General features: G+C 40.4%; 1 protein-coding gene across 2 annotated transcripts in view; it reads left to right on the plus strand.

The window, feature by feature from the left end:
• Positions 1–18,210, plus strand: part of LOC126425316 (uncharacterized) — a 211,491-nt gene that overhangs the window by 160,399 nt on the left and 32,882 nt on the right. For both annotated transcript variants that reach the window (XM_050088296.1, XM_050088297.1), the window contains 2 exons: positions 7,565–7,697; positions 12,894–13,229. In XM_050088296.1, the coding sequence (XP_049944253.1) occupies positions 7,565–7,697; positions 12,894–13,229 (469 nt within the window). The remainder of the gene's footprint in view (positions 1–7,564; positions 7,698–12,893; positions 13,230–18,210) is intronic.

Raw genomic sequence — 18,210 nt, forward strand, 5'->3', positions numbered from 1 at the left:
TGCAGGGAAGCAGAAGCAGAAATATTAGGCTGAGTGTGATATTGTCTGACTATTAATATTTAACTGAAGAGAATCAGCCATTGGGCTGACTAAATCAGGAATCGGAATAGTTGATTTGCAGATGCAGTGTTTGACTGATCTAGCAAAAATGTTTCAGCCCTTAATATGTAAACATAACAATGAAGAATTTTGAAGAATTTTTTCCAATATTCCGTTTTTAACTTCTGGAAGTTGAGTAGCATGTAAACATAATCTGATGACTTTTGAACTGTAGCTAGCAGGCAAATATACTCCTTTCTTTGTCCCGAGATGCTTGCTCCCACAGCTGACTCTTACATTGTATTGCATGGCATGTGGGGATACCACCCACAAATTGTTGCACAGACCATCAAGCACACCAGAACATTGTTGCACTCGTTCGTATAAAGTCAAACCTCAATATAACAAATTTCATGGGACCATGAAAATTAAATTGTTGTACCAGGGCTCTTGTTTTAATGAGGTTTTGTTATCATGACTCGGAGCAAAGAGTCATGTTTTCGTGGATGATTAGTACATTACTGTAGTACTTTTCTGATGAAAAATAACATTAAAAGACAAATAATGAAACACATTTTGTTCACTTCTTTTACTAATACTGTACCTGTAGAATATCTTACTTTCGTGTACAGAAAAATTCACTTATTTTCCTTTGTTTCTTTTTTCTTCAAGATTCTTTTGTGAATATTGTCTTTATCTCCTCTAACACAATCAGTTGCTGCACTGAAACACTGGGGATTGAAGATGCTACTTACTGCATGGTTTCCAACTACCTATTAGCTGCCGGCTGGTGTGGCCGAGCGGTTCTGGGCGCTTCAGTCTGCAACCGCGCGACTGCTACGGTCGCAGGTTCGAATCCTGCCTCGGGCATGGATGTGTGTGATGTCCTTAGGTTAGTTAGGTTTAAGTAGTTCTAAGTTGTAGGGGACTGATGACCTCAGATGTTAAGTCCCATAGTGCTCAGAGCCATTTGAACCTATTAGCTCCATCAGAGGAGAGGGATTCGCACTTATCACATTATTGTCATCATCAGAATCTTCAACAGGCGAATTACCCTTTAACTCTTTGATGATAGCTTCGTCGGTATATGCTTCAAACACCAACGCGTCGTCGTACACTGACAAGTATTCAAATACTGAAGCATCTATGGTTTTACCAATAACTACTGAATAAATCTCCAGATCACTTTGAATATCATCCTGCGTTATTTCATCCACTACTACATTCTCACCAACATCTTCACTTGCTGGAATTCTTGCATTTTGCCAGCAGTTCACAATCACATTCTGCTGCACACTGTTCCAGGAACTAGCAGTCGTGTCACATGCCTGCTTCACATTGAAACTGTAGAGATTGCTCACCTTTGTTTCAGTGTTTGCGAGCACATGTTGCGCTAAACGTGAATGGTATTTTGTCTTAAAGTTCTTAATTATCCTCATATCTTGTGGCTGAAGAATCAAAGTACAGATCAGTGTGAAGTGGCATAGTTCAACGTTCTTCAACGCTGACAAGTTGTTATGCGCACTACAATTATCCACCAGCAGTGCAATTTTCTTATTCTTCATTGACATCTCTTTATCAAGTGAAAGCAGCCACTCACTAAAAAGAGTAGATGTCATCCACGCTTTTCGATTTGTCTTTTAATGGACTGCAATAAAAAAAATCATATTTACAATATGCTTGTAGCAGAACATTACAGGTGAAACTATACTGTACTAAATTAACTTATAAATAAAGGAAGGTAAAATAAAATGTATATATCCTCTTACTTGGTAAGCTTCTTATATTTTTTAAGCACCAAGCGTTTGCCAATCATCCGTTAGGTTAGGTGTACTTTAGACTTGTTTCCCCCTTTACATTTTCTCCTCTGAAGGCCATGGTCTTTTCTGGCATCAGTTAATAAAACAATCCCGTCTCATCTGCGTTGTACATGTTTTCAGGACTGTATTCTTACAGTTTATACATGGTGTTTTTCCTCCAAAATTTTTCCTAAAATTGTCAGTCGAAAAATAAAGGGCAGTCATATTCACAGATTAATCTATGCTTGCTGAAATCATCATTTTTATTTTGATTAATAAATTGATGTAGGGGTTGTTTTACATTTACAAATGAAGCTTTGGCTATTGACATCTCATGCAGATTTATTTTTAAGAATTTGGAAGAGTAGGTCGAGCAAATGATATTCATGCTCAGGCGGGGTGGATATTTGCTCGAACAATCATGTGAAATTTGACTTGCGTGGTCTGCACGGCCGCTCCCGCCGGAGATTCGAGTCCTCCCTCTGTGTGTGTGTGTGTGTGTGTGTGTGTGTGTGTGTTTTGTTCTTAGCATAAGTTAGTTTAAGTAATGTGTCAGTCTAGGGACCGATGACCCACCAGTTTGGTTCCTTGTGAATTCACACGCACACATTTGACTCGCGTGACGCTAGTGCAGGGGATGCCCGGGAAACTAGGAACTAGCAGCCACAACAAACTATTGCTCTACTTAAATTTTTGTGAAACACAGGAGAACATAGCATTAAATTCTATCATCTTATAAACTCTTGTTGTAACTGAACGGGTTTGCAATAAAAGTTCTCATACACATATGGATACCATATACAAACATTTATCATGGTTTTTAAGAAACAGTAATATTCAAAGGTGAAAATTTTCTCCTTCAAAAAACTTTGCTTGATTCGAACACAGGTCAATATTTTATTTGGTTACGAGAAATTGTAATGTTTACTGAATGGGTTGTGAACAAGAAATGTGGCCGCTGTTCGCTTATTAGAACACCAGGTAATAACATTACCACCTTTTAACATCTTTAGAACAAGAAGGCGATGTTGTTGTTGTTGTTGTTGTTGTTGTGGTCTTCAGTCCTGAGACTGGTTTGATGGAGCTCTCCATGCTACTCTATCCTGTGCAAGCTTCTTCATCTCCCAGTACCTACTGCAACCTACGTCCTTCTGAATCTGCTTAGTGTATTCATCTCTTGGTCTCCCTCTACGATTTTTACCCTCCACGCTGCCCTCCAATGCTAAATTTGTGATCCGTTGATGCCTCAGAACATGTCCTACCAACCGATCCCTTCTTCTAGTCAAGTTGTGCCACAAACTTCTCTTCTCCCCAATCCTATTCAATATCTCCTCATTAGTTACGTGATCTACCCACCTTATCTTCAGCATACTTCTGTAGCACCACATTTCGAAAGCTTCTATTCTCTTCTTGTCCAAACTATTTATCGTCCATGTTTCACTTCCATACATGGCTATACTCCATACAAATACTTTCAGAAACGACTTCCTGACAATTAAATCTATACTCGATGTTTACAAATTTCTCCTCTTCAGAAACGATTTCCTTGCCAAATTTCTCTTATTCAGAAACGATTTCCTTGCTATTGCCAGTCTACATTTTATATCCTCTCTACATCGACCATCATCAGTTATTTTACTCCCTAAATAGCAAAACTCCTTTACTACTTTAAGTGTCTCATTTCCTAATCTAATCCCCTCAGCATCACCCGATTTAATTTGACTACATTCCATTATCCTTGTTTCGCTTTTGTTGATGTTCATCTTATATCCTTCTTTCAAGACACTGTCCATTCCGTTCAACTGGTCTTCCAAGTCCTTTGCTGTCTCTGACAGAATTACAATGTCATCGGCGAACCTCAAAGTTTGTACTTCTTCTCCATGAATTTTAATACCTACTCCGAATTTTTCTTTTGTTTCCTTTACTGCTTGCTCAATATACAGATTGAATAACATCGGGGAGAGGCTACAACCCTGTCTCACTCCTTTCCCAACCACTGCTTCCCTTTCATGCCCCTCGACTCTTATAACTGCCATCTGGTTCCTGTACAAATTGTAAATAGCCTTTCGCTCCCTGTATTTTACCCCTGCCACCTTCAGAATTTGAAACAGAGTATTCCAGTTAACGTTGTCAAAAGCTTTCTCTTAAGTCTACAAATGCTAGAAACGTAGGTTTGCCTTTCCTTAATCTTTCTTCTAAGATAAGTCGAAAGGTTAGTATTGCCTCACGTGTTCCACCATTTCTACGGAATCCAAACTGATCTTCCCCGAGGTCCGCTTCTACTAGTTTTTCCAGTCGTCTGTAAAGAATTCGCATTAGTATTTTGCAGCTGTGACTTATTAAACTGCTAGTTCGGTAATTTTCACATCTGTCAACACCTGCTTTCTTTGGGATTGGAATTATTATATTCTTCTTGAAGTCTGTGGGTATTTCGCCTGTCTCATACATCTTGCTCACCAGATGGTAGAGTTTTGTCAGGACTGGCTCTCCCAAGGCCATCAGTAGCTCTAATGGAATGTTGTCTACTTCCGGGGCCTTGTTTCGACTCAGGTCTTTCAGTGCTCTGTCAAACTCTTCACGCAGTATCTTATCTCCCATTTCATCTTCATCTACATCCTCTTCCATTTCCATAATATTGTCCTCAAGTACATCGCCCTTGTATAAACCCTCTATATACTCTTTCCACCTTTCTGCCTTCCCTTCTTTGCTTAGAACTGGGTTGCCATCTGAGCTCTTGATATTCATACAAGTGGTTCTCTTCTCTCCAAAGGTCTCTTTAATTTTGCTGTAGGCAGTATCTATCTTGCCCCTAGTGAGACAAGCCTCTACATCCTTACATTTGTCCACCAGCCATCCCTGCTTAGCCATTTTGCACTTCCTGTCGATCTCATTTTTGAGACGTTTGTATTCCTTTTTGCCTGCTTCATTTACTGCATTTTTATATTTTCTCCTTTCATCAATTAAATTCAATATTTCTTCTGTTACCCAAGGATTTCTATTAGCCCTCGTCTTTTTACCTACTTGATCCTCTACTGTATTTCTTTCCCCCATTCCTGTCAATTGTTCCCTTATGCTCTCCCTGAAACTCTGTACAACCTCTGGTTCTTTCAGTTTATCCAGGTCCCATCTCCTTAAATTCCCACCTTTTTGCAGTTTCTTCAGTTTCAATCTGCAGTTCATAACCAATATATTGTGGTCAGAATCCACATCTGCCCATGGAAATGTCTTACAATTTAAAACCTCGTTCCTAAATCTCTGTCTTACCATTATATAATCTATCTGATACCTGTTAGTATCTCCAGGGTTCTTCCAGGTATACAACCTTCTTTCATGATTCTTGAACCAAGTGTTAGCTATGATTAAGTTATGCTCTGTGCAAAATTATACAAGGCTGCTTCCTCTTTCATTTCTTCCCCCCAATCCATATTCACCTACTATGTTTCCTTCTGTCCCTTTTCCTACTGACGAATTCCAGTCACCCATGACTATTAAATTTTCATCTTCCTTCACTACCTGAATCATTTCTTTTATCTCGTCAAACATTTCACCAATTTCTTCATCATCTGCAGAGCTAGTTGGCATATAAATTTGTACTACTGTAGTAGGCATGGGCTTTGTGTCTATCTTGGCCACAATAATGCGTTCACTATGCTGTTTGTAGTAGCTAACCCACACTCCTATTTTTTTATTCATGATTAAACCTACTCCTGCATTACCCCTATTTGATTTTGTATTTATAACCCTGTAATCTCCTGACCAAAAGTCTTGTTCCTCCTGCCACCGAACTTCACTAATTCCCACTATATCTAACTTTAACCTATCCATTTCCCTTTTTAAATTTTCTAACCTACCTGCCTTATTAAGGGATCTGACATTCCACGCTCCGATCCGTAGAACGCCAGTTTTCTTTCTCCTGATAACGATGTCCTCTTGAGTAGTCCCCGCCCGGAGATCCGAATGGGGGACTATTTTACCTCCGGAATATTTTACCCAAGAGGACGCCATCATCATTTAATCATATAGTAAAGCTGCATGCCCTCGGGAAAAATTACGGCTGTAGTTTCCCCTTGCTTTCAGCCGTTAGCAGTACCAGCACAGCAAGGCCGTTTTGGTTAATGTTACAAGGCCAGATCAGTCAATCATCCAGACTGTTGCCCCTGCAACTACTGAAAAGGCTGCTGCCCCTCTTCAGGAACCACATGTTCGTCTGGCCTCTCAACAGATACCCCTCCGTTGTGGTTGCGCCTATAGTACGGCCATCTGTATCGCTGAGGCACGCAAGCCTCCCCACCAACGGCAAGGTCCATGGTTCATGGGGGGAAAAGAAGGCGATATTCAGATGAAATGAGATTTCATCTGAATTAAATCTCTAAAAAAAGAAACAAATCAAATTAAACTGACTGTGAATGTTATCACGAGAATAAATTGCACCTGCAAGACCAGTCATGGAGATAGTACCAACAGACATCACTAGATCACGAGAAGAACAAACGTTTGAGAATTGAATTGAATTGTGATTGTGATTGTGATTGTGATATTTTATGTATGTGTTAGTTGGCTTGTTGCTTGTGACCTGCATCCTAGAAGATATTGCAATCTGTGTTTCAGTTGCTCAAGCACAGCACTGCATAAGCGTTAGAGAGGGGAGGGGGGGGGGGGCAGTAACACCAGCTCGGAGGAGTGTGGGATGGGGAATGGTGAGCAGGCAGCAAATTTCGTCGCTCTGTCAACTGACGGAATCTTTACCGTGTTCTTTGGCTTTTTGTGAATGTATACCATGCTAAAACTACATTTTGTCCGAATCCATTTGAATCGACTTCAAAATTGAACAAATGTGCAACAGCAGTAGACATTTGTGCGGAGACGGTAAAAGTGAAGATTTAACCGTGAGGTATGGCGGAAATGAAAGGGGTTGTGTCAGCTGCTGGTTCTATGCAGCCAATGAGAGAGGAGCGGACAGACAGTATGTCTGGAAGCAAGAAACATTGTAAAATTTTCCAGTCAGTATAGAAGTGAAATTCGATTTGTATGTGGCAAAAAACAGCTGTGTTCTCGGGACCTATTTTATTTCTCTTTGTATTATCAAATTGTAGGCAGTCAGTAAGCAGCCTAAGTTTATAATACATATAATGTTAACGTTTCAGGCAGATACTTCATGCCAGTAAAAAGTTTGTAATTTTGGTTAGTCAGAATGTGTTAAAAATAAATTGTTCTCAAGGAAGCTCTGAAAAAAGTGGGGGGAAGGGGGGTCATTTTATATTCAGAGTTGTATTATCCTCGGGTATTTACGATACTCACCAGGGCAATACTGACCAGTGGATGAATGATACCTACGTATAAATTGATTAATCTCCTGAATTCAGAGCCAGGTGTTAATTTGCCAGGAGCAAATAGAGTGTGTGGAAATAAAATTGTGGGATGAGGTAGGTTGGTCAGGAGGTAGCAAATCAGTAATGTTCTGAACACCTCACTTATCCTGTATCATGTCTCTACTTTCCTTGTCGCTCTTTGAGATCAAAGGAACAAAACACAAACACTACACATAAAGCACTGACTATTGTATTGCCACCTACCTATTTCTGAATTTCCTCTTTTATATATTTCTACCATTATTAAGAATCTAGAAAGTGAAACTAAGAATGGGTAATTGTTGCAGTTATTAAACTGTGACACATAAATACTTAACAGACCTTTTTTTTCTAATATTGTACTTTTTTTTTTTGCAGAGATCAGTCTATTAACCTCAGCAGTATAGGTCAGTTAAAAAATCTGCAAGAACTGCGTATAAGGAATTTATCAGGCATGTACCTGAATGGCAATTTGGATGGCTTGAAGGAGCTTACGAATCTGAAGCATCTGGTGAGTGATACCGTAGTTTTTCATTTAGCTATTTTTGTTCACACCAGTAGTGCAAATTAAATCTATTCTGTAAACTCAAAACAGAAATATGATGAAACATCGACTATGAAATAGTACTAAGAGATGTAAAAAGAGAATGATCGATAGACAGTGACGAAGAGTAGTCTTCTGTCATTGTTGGCTGGATTATTAAGTTAAAGTTGTCACAAATAATGACAGGACCTACAAGTTTTTGGTGTAAAATTTCCTCCCTTATCCAGTAATGAGGAAAACAAGTGAGGGACACATCAGAACAAATGAGAGAATAGAAGATGCTGATTTGTGAATTAAAATAAGCAAACACACTGGGACAACTGGTAATGTTAATGGTACCATGTTTTCTTATTTTAAATTCCATTTTTTGCCGTGATCACAGTCAGCCTGCTCCAGGAACCATCCTTTCAAGTATTAATGGTCACATATTAAATGAAACATAGAGTATAGATAATGGAATACACTGGGTTAAATGTGCTGTGATGTTGTTGTTGTTGTTGTTGTTGTTGTGGTCTTCAGCCCTGAGACTGGTTTGATGCAGCTCTCCATGCTACTCTATGCTGTGCAAGCTTCTTTGTCTCCCAATACTTACTGCAACCTACATCCTTCTGAATCTGCTTAGTGTATTCATCTCTTGGTCTCCCTCTATGATTTTTACCCTCCACGCTGCCCTCCAATGCTAAATTTGAGATCCCTTGATGCCTCAGAACATGTCCTACCAACCGGTCCCTTCTTTTTGTCAAGTTGTGCCACAAACTCCTCTTTTCCCCAATTCCATTCAATACCTCCTCATTAGTTATGTGACGTACCCATCTGATCTTCAGCATTCTTCTGTAGCACAACATTTCAAGAGCTTCTATTCCCTTCTTGCCCAAATTATTTATCGTCCATATTTCACTTCCATACATGGCTACACTCCATACAAATACTTTCAGAAACGACTCCCGGACACTTTAATCTATACTCGATGTTAACAAATTTCTCTTCTTCAGAAACGCTTTCCTTGCCGTTGCCAGTCTACATTTTATATCCTCTCTACTTCGACCATCATCAGTTATTTTGCTCCCCAAATAGCATAACTCCTTTACTACTTTAAGTGTCTCATTTCCTAATCTAATTTCCTAGCATCGACCACATTCCATTATCCTCGTTTTGCTTTTGTTGATGTTCATCTTATATCCTCCTTTCAAGACACTGTCCATTCCACTCAACTGCTCTTCCAAGTCCTTTGCTGACTCTGACAGAATTACAATGTCATCGGTGAACCTCAAAGTTTTTATTTCTTCTCCATGGATTTAATACCTACTCCGAATTTTTCTTTTGTTTCCTTTACTGCTTGCTCAATATACAGATTGAATAACATCGGGGAGAGGCTACAACCCTGTCTCACTCCCGTCCCAACCACTGCTTCCCTTTCATGCCCCTTGACTCTTGTAACTGCCATCTGGTTTCTGTACAAATTGTAAATAGCCTCTCGCTCCCTGTATTTTACCCCTGCCACCTTTAGAATTTGAAAGAGAGAATTCCAATCAACATTGTCAAAAGCTTTCTCTGAGTCTACAAATGCTAGAAATGTAGGTTTGCCTTTCCTTAATCTTTCTTCTAAGATAAATCGTAAGGTCAGTATTGCCTCACATGTTCCAACATTTCTACAGAATCCAAACTGATCTTCCTCGAGGTCGGCTTCTACCAGTTTTTCCATTCGTCTGTAAAGAATTCGCTTTGGTGTTTTGCAGCTGTGACTTATTAAACTGATAGTTCATTAATGTTCACATCTGTCAACACCTGCTTTCTTTGGGATTGGAATTATTATATTCTTCGTGAAGTCTGAGGGAATTTCGCCTGTCTCGTACATCTTGCTCACCAGATGGTAGAGTTTCGTCAGGACTGGCTCTCCCAAGGCCGTCAGTAGTTCTAATGGAATGTTGTCTACTCCCGGGGCCTTGTTTCGACTCAGGTCTTTCAGTGCTCTGTCAAACTCTTCACGCAGTATCATATCTCCCATTTCATCTTCATCTACATCCTCTTCCATTTCCATAATATTGTCCTCAAGTACATCGCCCTTGTATGACCCTCTATATACTCCTTCCACCTTTCTGCTTTTCCTTCTTTGCTTAGAACTGGGTTTCCATCTGAGCTCTTGATATTCATACAAGTGGTTCTCTTTTCTCCAAAGGTCTCTTTAATTTTCCTGTAGGCGGTATCTATCTTACCCCTAGTGAGATAAGCCTCTACAACCTTACATTTGTCCACCAGCCATCCCTGCTTAGCAATTTTGCACTTCCTGTCAGTCTCATTTTTGAGACGTTTGTATCCCTTTTTGCCTGCTTCATTTAATGCATTTTTATATTTTCTCCTTTCATCAATTAAATTCAATATTTCTTCTGTTACTGAAGGATTTCTACGAGCCTTCGTCCTTTTATCTACTTGATCCTCTGCTGCCTTCACTACTTCATCCCTCAGAGCTACCCATTCTTCTTCTACTGTATTTCTTTCCCCCATTCCTGTCAATTGTTCCCTTATGCTCTCCCTACAACTCTGTACAACCTCTGGTTTAGTCAGTTTATCCAGGTCCCATCTCCTTAAATTCCCACCTTTTTGCAGTTTCTTCAGTTTTAATCTACAGTTCATAACCAATAGATTGTGGTCAGAGTCCACATCTGCCCCTGGAAATGTCTTACAATTTAAAACTTGGTTCCTAAATCTCTGTCTTACCATTATATAATCTATCTGATACCTTCTAGTATCTCCAGGATTCTTCCATGTATACAACCACCTTTCATGATTCTTGAACCAAGTGTTAGCTATGATTAAGTAAAGTTTTGTGCAAAATTCTACCAGGTGGCTTCTGCTTTCATTTCTTAGCCCTAATCCGTATTCACCTACTAAATTTCCTTCTCTTCGTTTTCCTACTGTTGAATTCCAGTCACCCATGATGAATAAATTTTCATCTCCCTTCACTACCTGAATAATTTCTTTTATCTCGTCATACATTTCATCAATTTCTTCATCTGCAGAGCTAGTTGGCATATAAACTTTTACTACTGCAGTAGGCATGGGCTTCGTGTCTGTCTTGGCCACAATAATGCGTTCACTATGCTGTTTGTAGTAGCTTACCCGCACTCCTTTTTTTTATTCATTATTAAACGTACTGCTGCATTACCCCTATTTGATTTTGTATTTATAACCCTGTATTCACCTGACCAAAAGTCTTGTTCCTCCTGCCACTGAACTTCACTAATTCCCACTATATCTAACTTTAACCTATCCATATTTTAAAATTTTTTAACCTACCTGCCCGATTAAGGGATCTGACTTTCCACACACTGATCCATAGAATGCCAGTTTTCTTTCTCCTGATAACGATGTCCTCTTGAGTAGTCCCCGCCCGGAGATCCGAATAGGGAACTTCTTACCTCCAGAATATTTTACCCAAGAGGACGCCATCATTATTTAACCATACAGTAAAGCTGCACGTCCTCAGGAAAAATTACGGCTGTAGTTTCCCCGCGCTTTCAGTCATTTGCAGTACCAGCACAGCAAGGCCGTTTTGTTGCTGTGATAACCAAGGTATTTTTTACATCTAGGAGTTTCTTGATTCAGCACAGCCTTTATAAAATTTCTGAAGATAATAAATACTGCTTATGTGTCATATCCAAAAACTTCTTTATTGAATTAAACAGCAGTAAAAAATGCATGTGTATTTTGATTTTATCAAGCTCTGTCTCCCCTTTCCCCATTTCTTGAGTGTAATTGTTTTATCAACCATCATGTGATGCCCCGCCTGGTTGTGCAATTATTGTTCTGGTTTAATGAAGAATTTTTTTATCTTTAAAAGTGCTGTAAGAGAGATTCATGCCAAGTATAATTTATAAACTTTCTGTTGAATGCTTGGCTTCCTAGATCCAAACTGAAAGAAAGATTAAATCTTCACATTACCAATATTTTTATCCCAGAAGTGCCACACTTGGTGGGCAAACATAACAGCATTAGCATTGCCAGGGCCATTGTTTAACACCTCAGTTTATTTAACTGCAGTGTGTCCAGCCTGTTTATATTGGAATGTGTCATTAAGTTCCTTCTCAAATAAGAATTATTATTTAAATTAGCAATAAACATCGCTCACAGATTTGGCCTCAGGCTAGTTCTGTCTGGCTGACAGCTGCCTACAATGCAACACGAGAAGCTCTCGATTATTGTGGGACGTATGATCAGTGTATCACCAGGCCCTCCAACCATTATTGCTTGTAGATGAATCCTGATGATGCCGCTGATTCTTTATTTGAGCAGTACCTCACTCGGTCTCTCAGAGGCTGAGTGGAGCCTGTACCAGACAGCCCTAACTCAGAAAAAATCAGCAAAGTTACTGATAATCGAACCCAGATCTTCCCGCACTGAAGGTACTGGGTCTGGTCCTATAAATCAATTGATGAACTACATGTGCATTGATTACGTATTGCATGTGCCCCACATTTTTTTTGTTTTAAATCTTACAGGTATTTTATAGCTATTGAAAATGCTCAGTCACAAATTTTCAGGACATTTTGTATGGGGTTGGGATTAGGTATGGTCTTTGGAGAAATTATTAAATTATTTTATATCTGAAATTAGTAAGGAGGACACAAGCTACTACCTTAGCATCAACCCTTTCCTTTTAGCAGTCTCTGCCAGATGGAGATTGTTTCTTGCCTCCACCCTCTAATCCTCTTCTAAGAATGTCTCTGTAGTTTCCTTATGATTTACTCTCAACTTAAAACTTCGAGTTGCCCTGAACATGTATCTTAACAAATTTATTCACAGTGGTATATATGTGTCCAGTAGCTGTAGCTGTTTTGCATCGCAGCTACGTAAGCTAATGCCCTGTAAAATATTTATGGACAGCTTTAAAAAAAAAGTCTTGAGTTACTCTGTTGTTAAGATTCCATGTTCAGCACATGGTTTTCTGTGTAACTGTCTTAGTGAGCTATTTGTAAATTAGAGGTGGACAAACAATCTAGGGAAAAAAGGCTGGATCACACTACAGATCTGAAGGCTAAAGGAAAAAACTGGGAAACAGTAACAGGACAGATCAAGATGGAGGCAAATTGTTCATAAACATCGTGAGATAATGTTAGAGAGCCTTGCACGTACACTGTTATACGATTTTCCATTTGCCCATTGCAGTCTCTGACGATGGTCAAAAACCTGGGCCACGCTGGCTGCGGAGTGCTGGGCTCCCTCCAGACTTTGGAGACGCTGGAGCTGGGAGAGTGCTGTGACCTGCCAGAATCGTTCGGAAACCAGACGCTATCGCAGCTGCACTCACTGCAGCGGCTTAGGCTGGAGAAGGGGCAGGGCGACGGCTGCCCCACATTCGCTCTGTTGGCCAGCGTTCGGACGCTCCCTTCGCTTGTTACGCTGGAGCTCGTCAACTTCGATGTCAAACCAGGCTTTGATACTGCTCTTGCGCGTTGTCAGAATGTCCGCCGCCTCCTGATTATTCCTACATACATATCTCAGGTAAGGTTTCATGTCACATTCTTGTATGATTTTGTGGTGATTTTCTGATTTGACTATTGTGGGAATGAAATAAACACAGAACCATAACTCAACATCCATTTTAACTGGTCTTTATCGTTGTTCTTGGGCCAGAAATATTTTAAATTGAAGGATACTCGGACTTTGTGAGGAAAAGTGGAGAAGCAATTGAATATCTAGCTTTTAGGACTTACAGGTAGATTCACCATCAGTAAAAGAGCAGAGTTGTGAAATATAAATGAAATTGAAGATGCTCAGCTACTGATATGCCAGAGTGAGAGAAAAGAATGAAGTTACAGGAAGAGAAATGAGACCTGAAATTAATAGGAAAGATTGGAAAAGGAGATGGGGATAAACCAAAAAGATAGACTGAGAGAAACATGAAGATAAAAGAGTAAGAGAGTAAATTATTCACTAAAGTAGTAAAGAAACAACATCCAAACCGAAGAAAATGAGAGAAAGAGATAAAGTGTAGTGCAAAACTGGCAACTTCTACAGTTTATCCGAAAAATTTATGGGAATTGCAGCATTTTACAGTTTTAAGGATGGACGATGTCATTTTACAACTTCACAGGCAAAAATTTGAAACATTAACATTCAATAACCAACCCGCTTCCATACAGTCAATTGTTTGCCTGGGTCGAAGGCAAGTCTATGATAGTCACTAACTCGTTCTTTGATCTGATTGGTACTTTCAACTGTGACGTTTGTTCTGTCATTGGAATTGAATTTAAAACTGGGATTGCAGTTCTTCCATGTATCTTAGGTGTCAACAGGCTCTGCTCTGCAAATTCTTTGTTCCGCTCTTTTTGGTTGTTGTAATTTAACCCATATTTTTTGACCATGGGTGGACTAATTACATTTGTTCCGTGTGTGTGTGTGTGTGTGTGTGTGTGTGTGTGTGTGTGTGTGTGTGTGTGTGCGTGCGCGTGCGCGTGCGTGTGCGTGCGTGCATGCGTGCGTGCTTTACCATGTGCATATTCTTTGTTCACAGGGTTGGCGTCATGTTCATTTAATAGTTTAAGACTCTGTGTACTTTGATATGTTTCCATGAAGTGTTTTTATGTGACATCAGTGATCCAGGTTCCTTTTGATGTTCAGTACGTATCGAGACACTTGTTCTGACATTTTCATACGCTATATTCCTATTGTAGTATTCATGAATAAATCCAACAAGAAACAGCACTTAACAGACATTTAAAGAATTGTTCTGTTGATTTTCCAAGCATACCAATAACCAAGAAAGGGAGAAAAATTTTCCTTTGTGCGGTATTTGGGTGTGATATTAATATTGCACTAGTGGAAGAAATGATTTAACTAATCATGTGAAGTGCGGTAAACATGTAAGTTAGGTTAAATTGAGGGAAGATAACAAGGAAATAGAAACTTTTTTTGCTGAGTCTGGAAACGTTGCCAGTGACAATCTCTCTCTCTCTCTCTCTCTCTCTCTCTCTCTCTCTCTCTCTCTCTCCCCCCCCCCCCCTCTCTCCCCCCTCTCCCCCCCTCTCCCCCCTGTCCCCCCCCCACCTCTCTCTCTCTCTCTCTCTCTCTCTCTCTCTCTCTCTCTCTCTCTCTCCCCCCCCTCTCTCTCCCCCCCCTCTCCCCCCCACCTCTCTTACCCCCCCCCTCCCTCTCCCCCCCCCCTCTCTCACTCTCTCTCTCTCTCTCTCTCTCTCTCTCTCTCTCTCTCTCCCTCTCCCCCATACACACACACACACACACACACACACACACACACACACACACACACACACTTACACACGTGTGCCCTTAAGTGCAGCTGATAATGCTCTTGCTTTATTTAAGATGATGTTTCCCACATCAGAAGTTACAAAGAAGTGTGGCAGTGGTCGCATGAAAATGACATGGCAAAAAATGCATCATCTGAATTTGTTAACAATGAACCATTTTCTTTGGCAACGGATGAAAGCAATGATACAGATACCAAGTTGTATTCTGTTGCTGTTACATTCTCTGATATTCTGTGGAAATAAATAGTGAGCACAGTGCTACACATACCAGCACTAGACAGCGACACAACAGGACGAAACTTAGGTAACCCGATGTTATCACAGCTGAATTCTCATTACATACCAATTAAAAACTGTGTGGCTTTCTGCTCTCACAAAGCTCCTGTTATTATAGGACACAAAAATGGGGTTTCAGCAGTTCTGAATGAAGTTCAACCAGGTATTGCCATCATAAGTTGCATTTGCCAGCTGATTAATCTAGCAGTTGAAAAAAGTGTGGATTAGATCCTTGTTGATATATTTTATCTCTTAGAGAAGAGTGTTACAAGAAAAGGACCCCTTCAGAAAGTTCTGAAGCATGTATACAGGGTGGTCCATTGATAGTGACCGGGCCAAACATCTCACGAAATAAGCTTCAAACAAAAAAACTGCAAAGAACGAAACACATCTAGCTTGAAGGGGGAAACCAGATGGCGCTGTGGTTGTCCTGCTAGATGGCGCTGCCATAGGTCAAATGGATACAACTGCTTTTTTTAAAAATAGGAGCCCCCATTTTTTATTACATATTCGTGTAATACGTACAGAAATATGAATGTTTTAGTTGGACCACTTTTTTAACTTTGTGATAGATGGCACTGTAATGGTCAAAAACATATAAGTACGCGGTATCACGTAACATTCCGCCAGTGTGGACGGTATTTGCTTCGTAATACATTACCCGTGTTAAAATGAACCATTTACCAATTGCGGAAAAGGTCGATATCGTGTTGAAGTATGGCTATTGAGATCAAAATGTCCAATGGGCGTGTGCCATTTATGCGGCTCGGTATCCTGGACGACATCATCCAAGTATCCGGACCGTTTGCCAGATAGTTACGTTATTTAAGGAAACTGGAAGTGTTCATCCACATGTGAAACGTCAACCACAACCTGCAACAAATGATTATGCCCAGGTAGGTGTTTTAGCTGCTGTCGCAGCTAATCCGCACATCAGTAGCAGACAGATTGCGCGAGAATCGGGAATCTCAAAAACGTGGTGTTGAGAATGCTACATCAACATGGATTGCATCCGTGCCATATTTCTATGCACCAGGAATTGCATGGCAACAACTTGAACGTCGTGTACAGCTCTGCCATTGGGCACAAAAGAAATTACGGGACGATGACAGATTTTTTGCATGTGTTCTATTTAGCGACGAAGCGTCATTCACTATCAGCGGTAATGTAAACTGGCATAATATGCACTATTGGGCAACGGAAAATCCATGATGGCTGTGACAAATGGAACATTAGTGACCTTGGTGGGTTAATGTATGGTGCAGCATTATGGGAGGAAGGATAATTGGCCCCCAATTTTTCGATGGGAACCTAAATGGTGCAATGTATGCTGATTTCCTACACAATGTTACTACAAGATGTTACACTGCATACAGAATGACAATGTACTTCCAACGTGATTGATGTCTGGCCCATAGCTCGCGTGTGGTTGAAGTGGTATTGAGTAGCATGTTTCATGACAGATGGATTGGTAGTTGAAGCACCGTACCATGGCCCGCACGTTCACCGTACCTGTTGTCCACGGATTTCTTTCTGTGTGGAAAGTTGAAGGATATTTTCTATCGCGATCCACTGACAACGCCTGACAACATGCGTCAGCGCATTGTCAATGCGTGTGCGAACATTACAGAAGGCGAACTACTCGCGCGAACTACTCGCTGTTGAGAGGAATGCCGTTACACGAATTGCCAAATGTATTGAGGTTGACGAACATCATTTTGAGCATTTTTTGCATTAAGGTGGTATTTACAGGTAATTACGCTGTAACAGCATGCGTTCTCAGAAATGATAAGTTCACAAAGGTACATTTATCACATTGGAACAACCGAAATAAAATGTTCAAACGTACCTACATTCTGTATTTTAATTTAAAAAACCTACCTGTGACCCACTATTCGTCTAAAATTGTGAGCCATATATTTTTGACTATCACAAAGTGAAAAAAGTGGTCCAACTAAAAAATTCATACTTTTTTTACGTACTACAAGAGTATGTAATAAAAAATGGGGGTTCCTATTTTAAAAAACGCAGTTGATATGCGTTTGACCAATGGCAGCGCCATCTAGCAGGCCAACCATAGCACCATCAAGTTTCCTCCTTCAAGCTAGACAAGTTTCGTTCTTTGTAGTTTTTTCGTTTGACACTTATTTCGTGAGATATTTGGCCCGGTCACGATTAATGGACTAGGTGGGTATCTTCAGGCAGATGTTTGGATAGACTACTCGACCAGTGAAATCCCCTTCTTTCTTTCAAGGAGGAAGTATTATTATGTACACTCTTTGACATAAAACTTGACCGGCGGCCGGCCGCTTCAGAGGCTAAGTCCGCGCCGATCGCGACATGGGACAAAAAAACTGGCCAACTCGCTAATTCTCTAAGTCCGGTTATCTGCACAATCTGGCAACACTGTAGACTGCGGCACTTCCTGGAGGAAAACTTGTCCCATGATAGAGAAACGCTAGGCTGATTACGCCTGTGGTCTAGCGGTAGCGTGCGTTGTTTCTGTTCATAATGTCAGTGGATCGAGAGCAGGTGGTGTAAAATATTCTTATAGCCTCTTCTGTCTGAATGCTGAAGACGTGAATGTAATGGTAGCGCAGATTCAATCTATTTCGCTTTGTGACACACCGATATCAAAATTTTATCCAGTAACGATTTTGCGGCAGATTTCCTGCAGACTGTCCTCCTCTGGACGCCGTATGCGGCAAAGCTCCGGGATCCATTTGCTGGCTACTGGCAGCGGCCGTGGCGACAGCAGCGGCGCTGCACTCCCCCGTTCTTTATCGAAAGCGCCTGCTACCGCTCATCGCTTTTGATGATTTAAAACGCTTTATTATTAAATGTTGCTCCACAGAAAATTTCTACAATTTCCATTCACGCTCAAAAGCAACGGAGACAGACGCCCTGATTAGTAGGCGGGTATTATATTACATTAA

The sequence above is a fragment of the Schistocerca serialis genome, chromosome 10 (assembly GCF_023864345.2).
Source record: "Schistocerca serialis cubense isolate TAMUIC-IGC-003099 chromosome 10, iqSchSeri2.2, whole genome shotgun sequence".
Lineage (NCBI taxonomy): Eukaryota > Metazoa > Arthropoda > Insecta > Orthoptera > Acrididae > Schistocerca > Schistocerca serialis.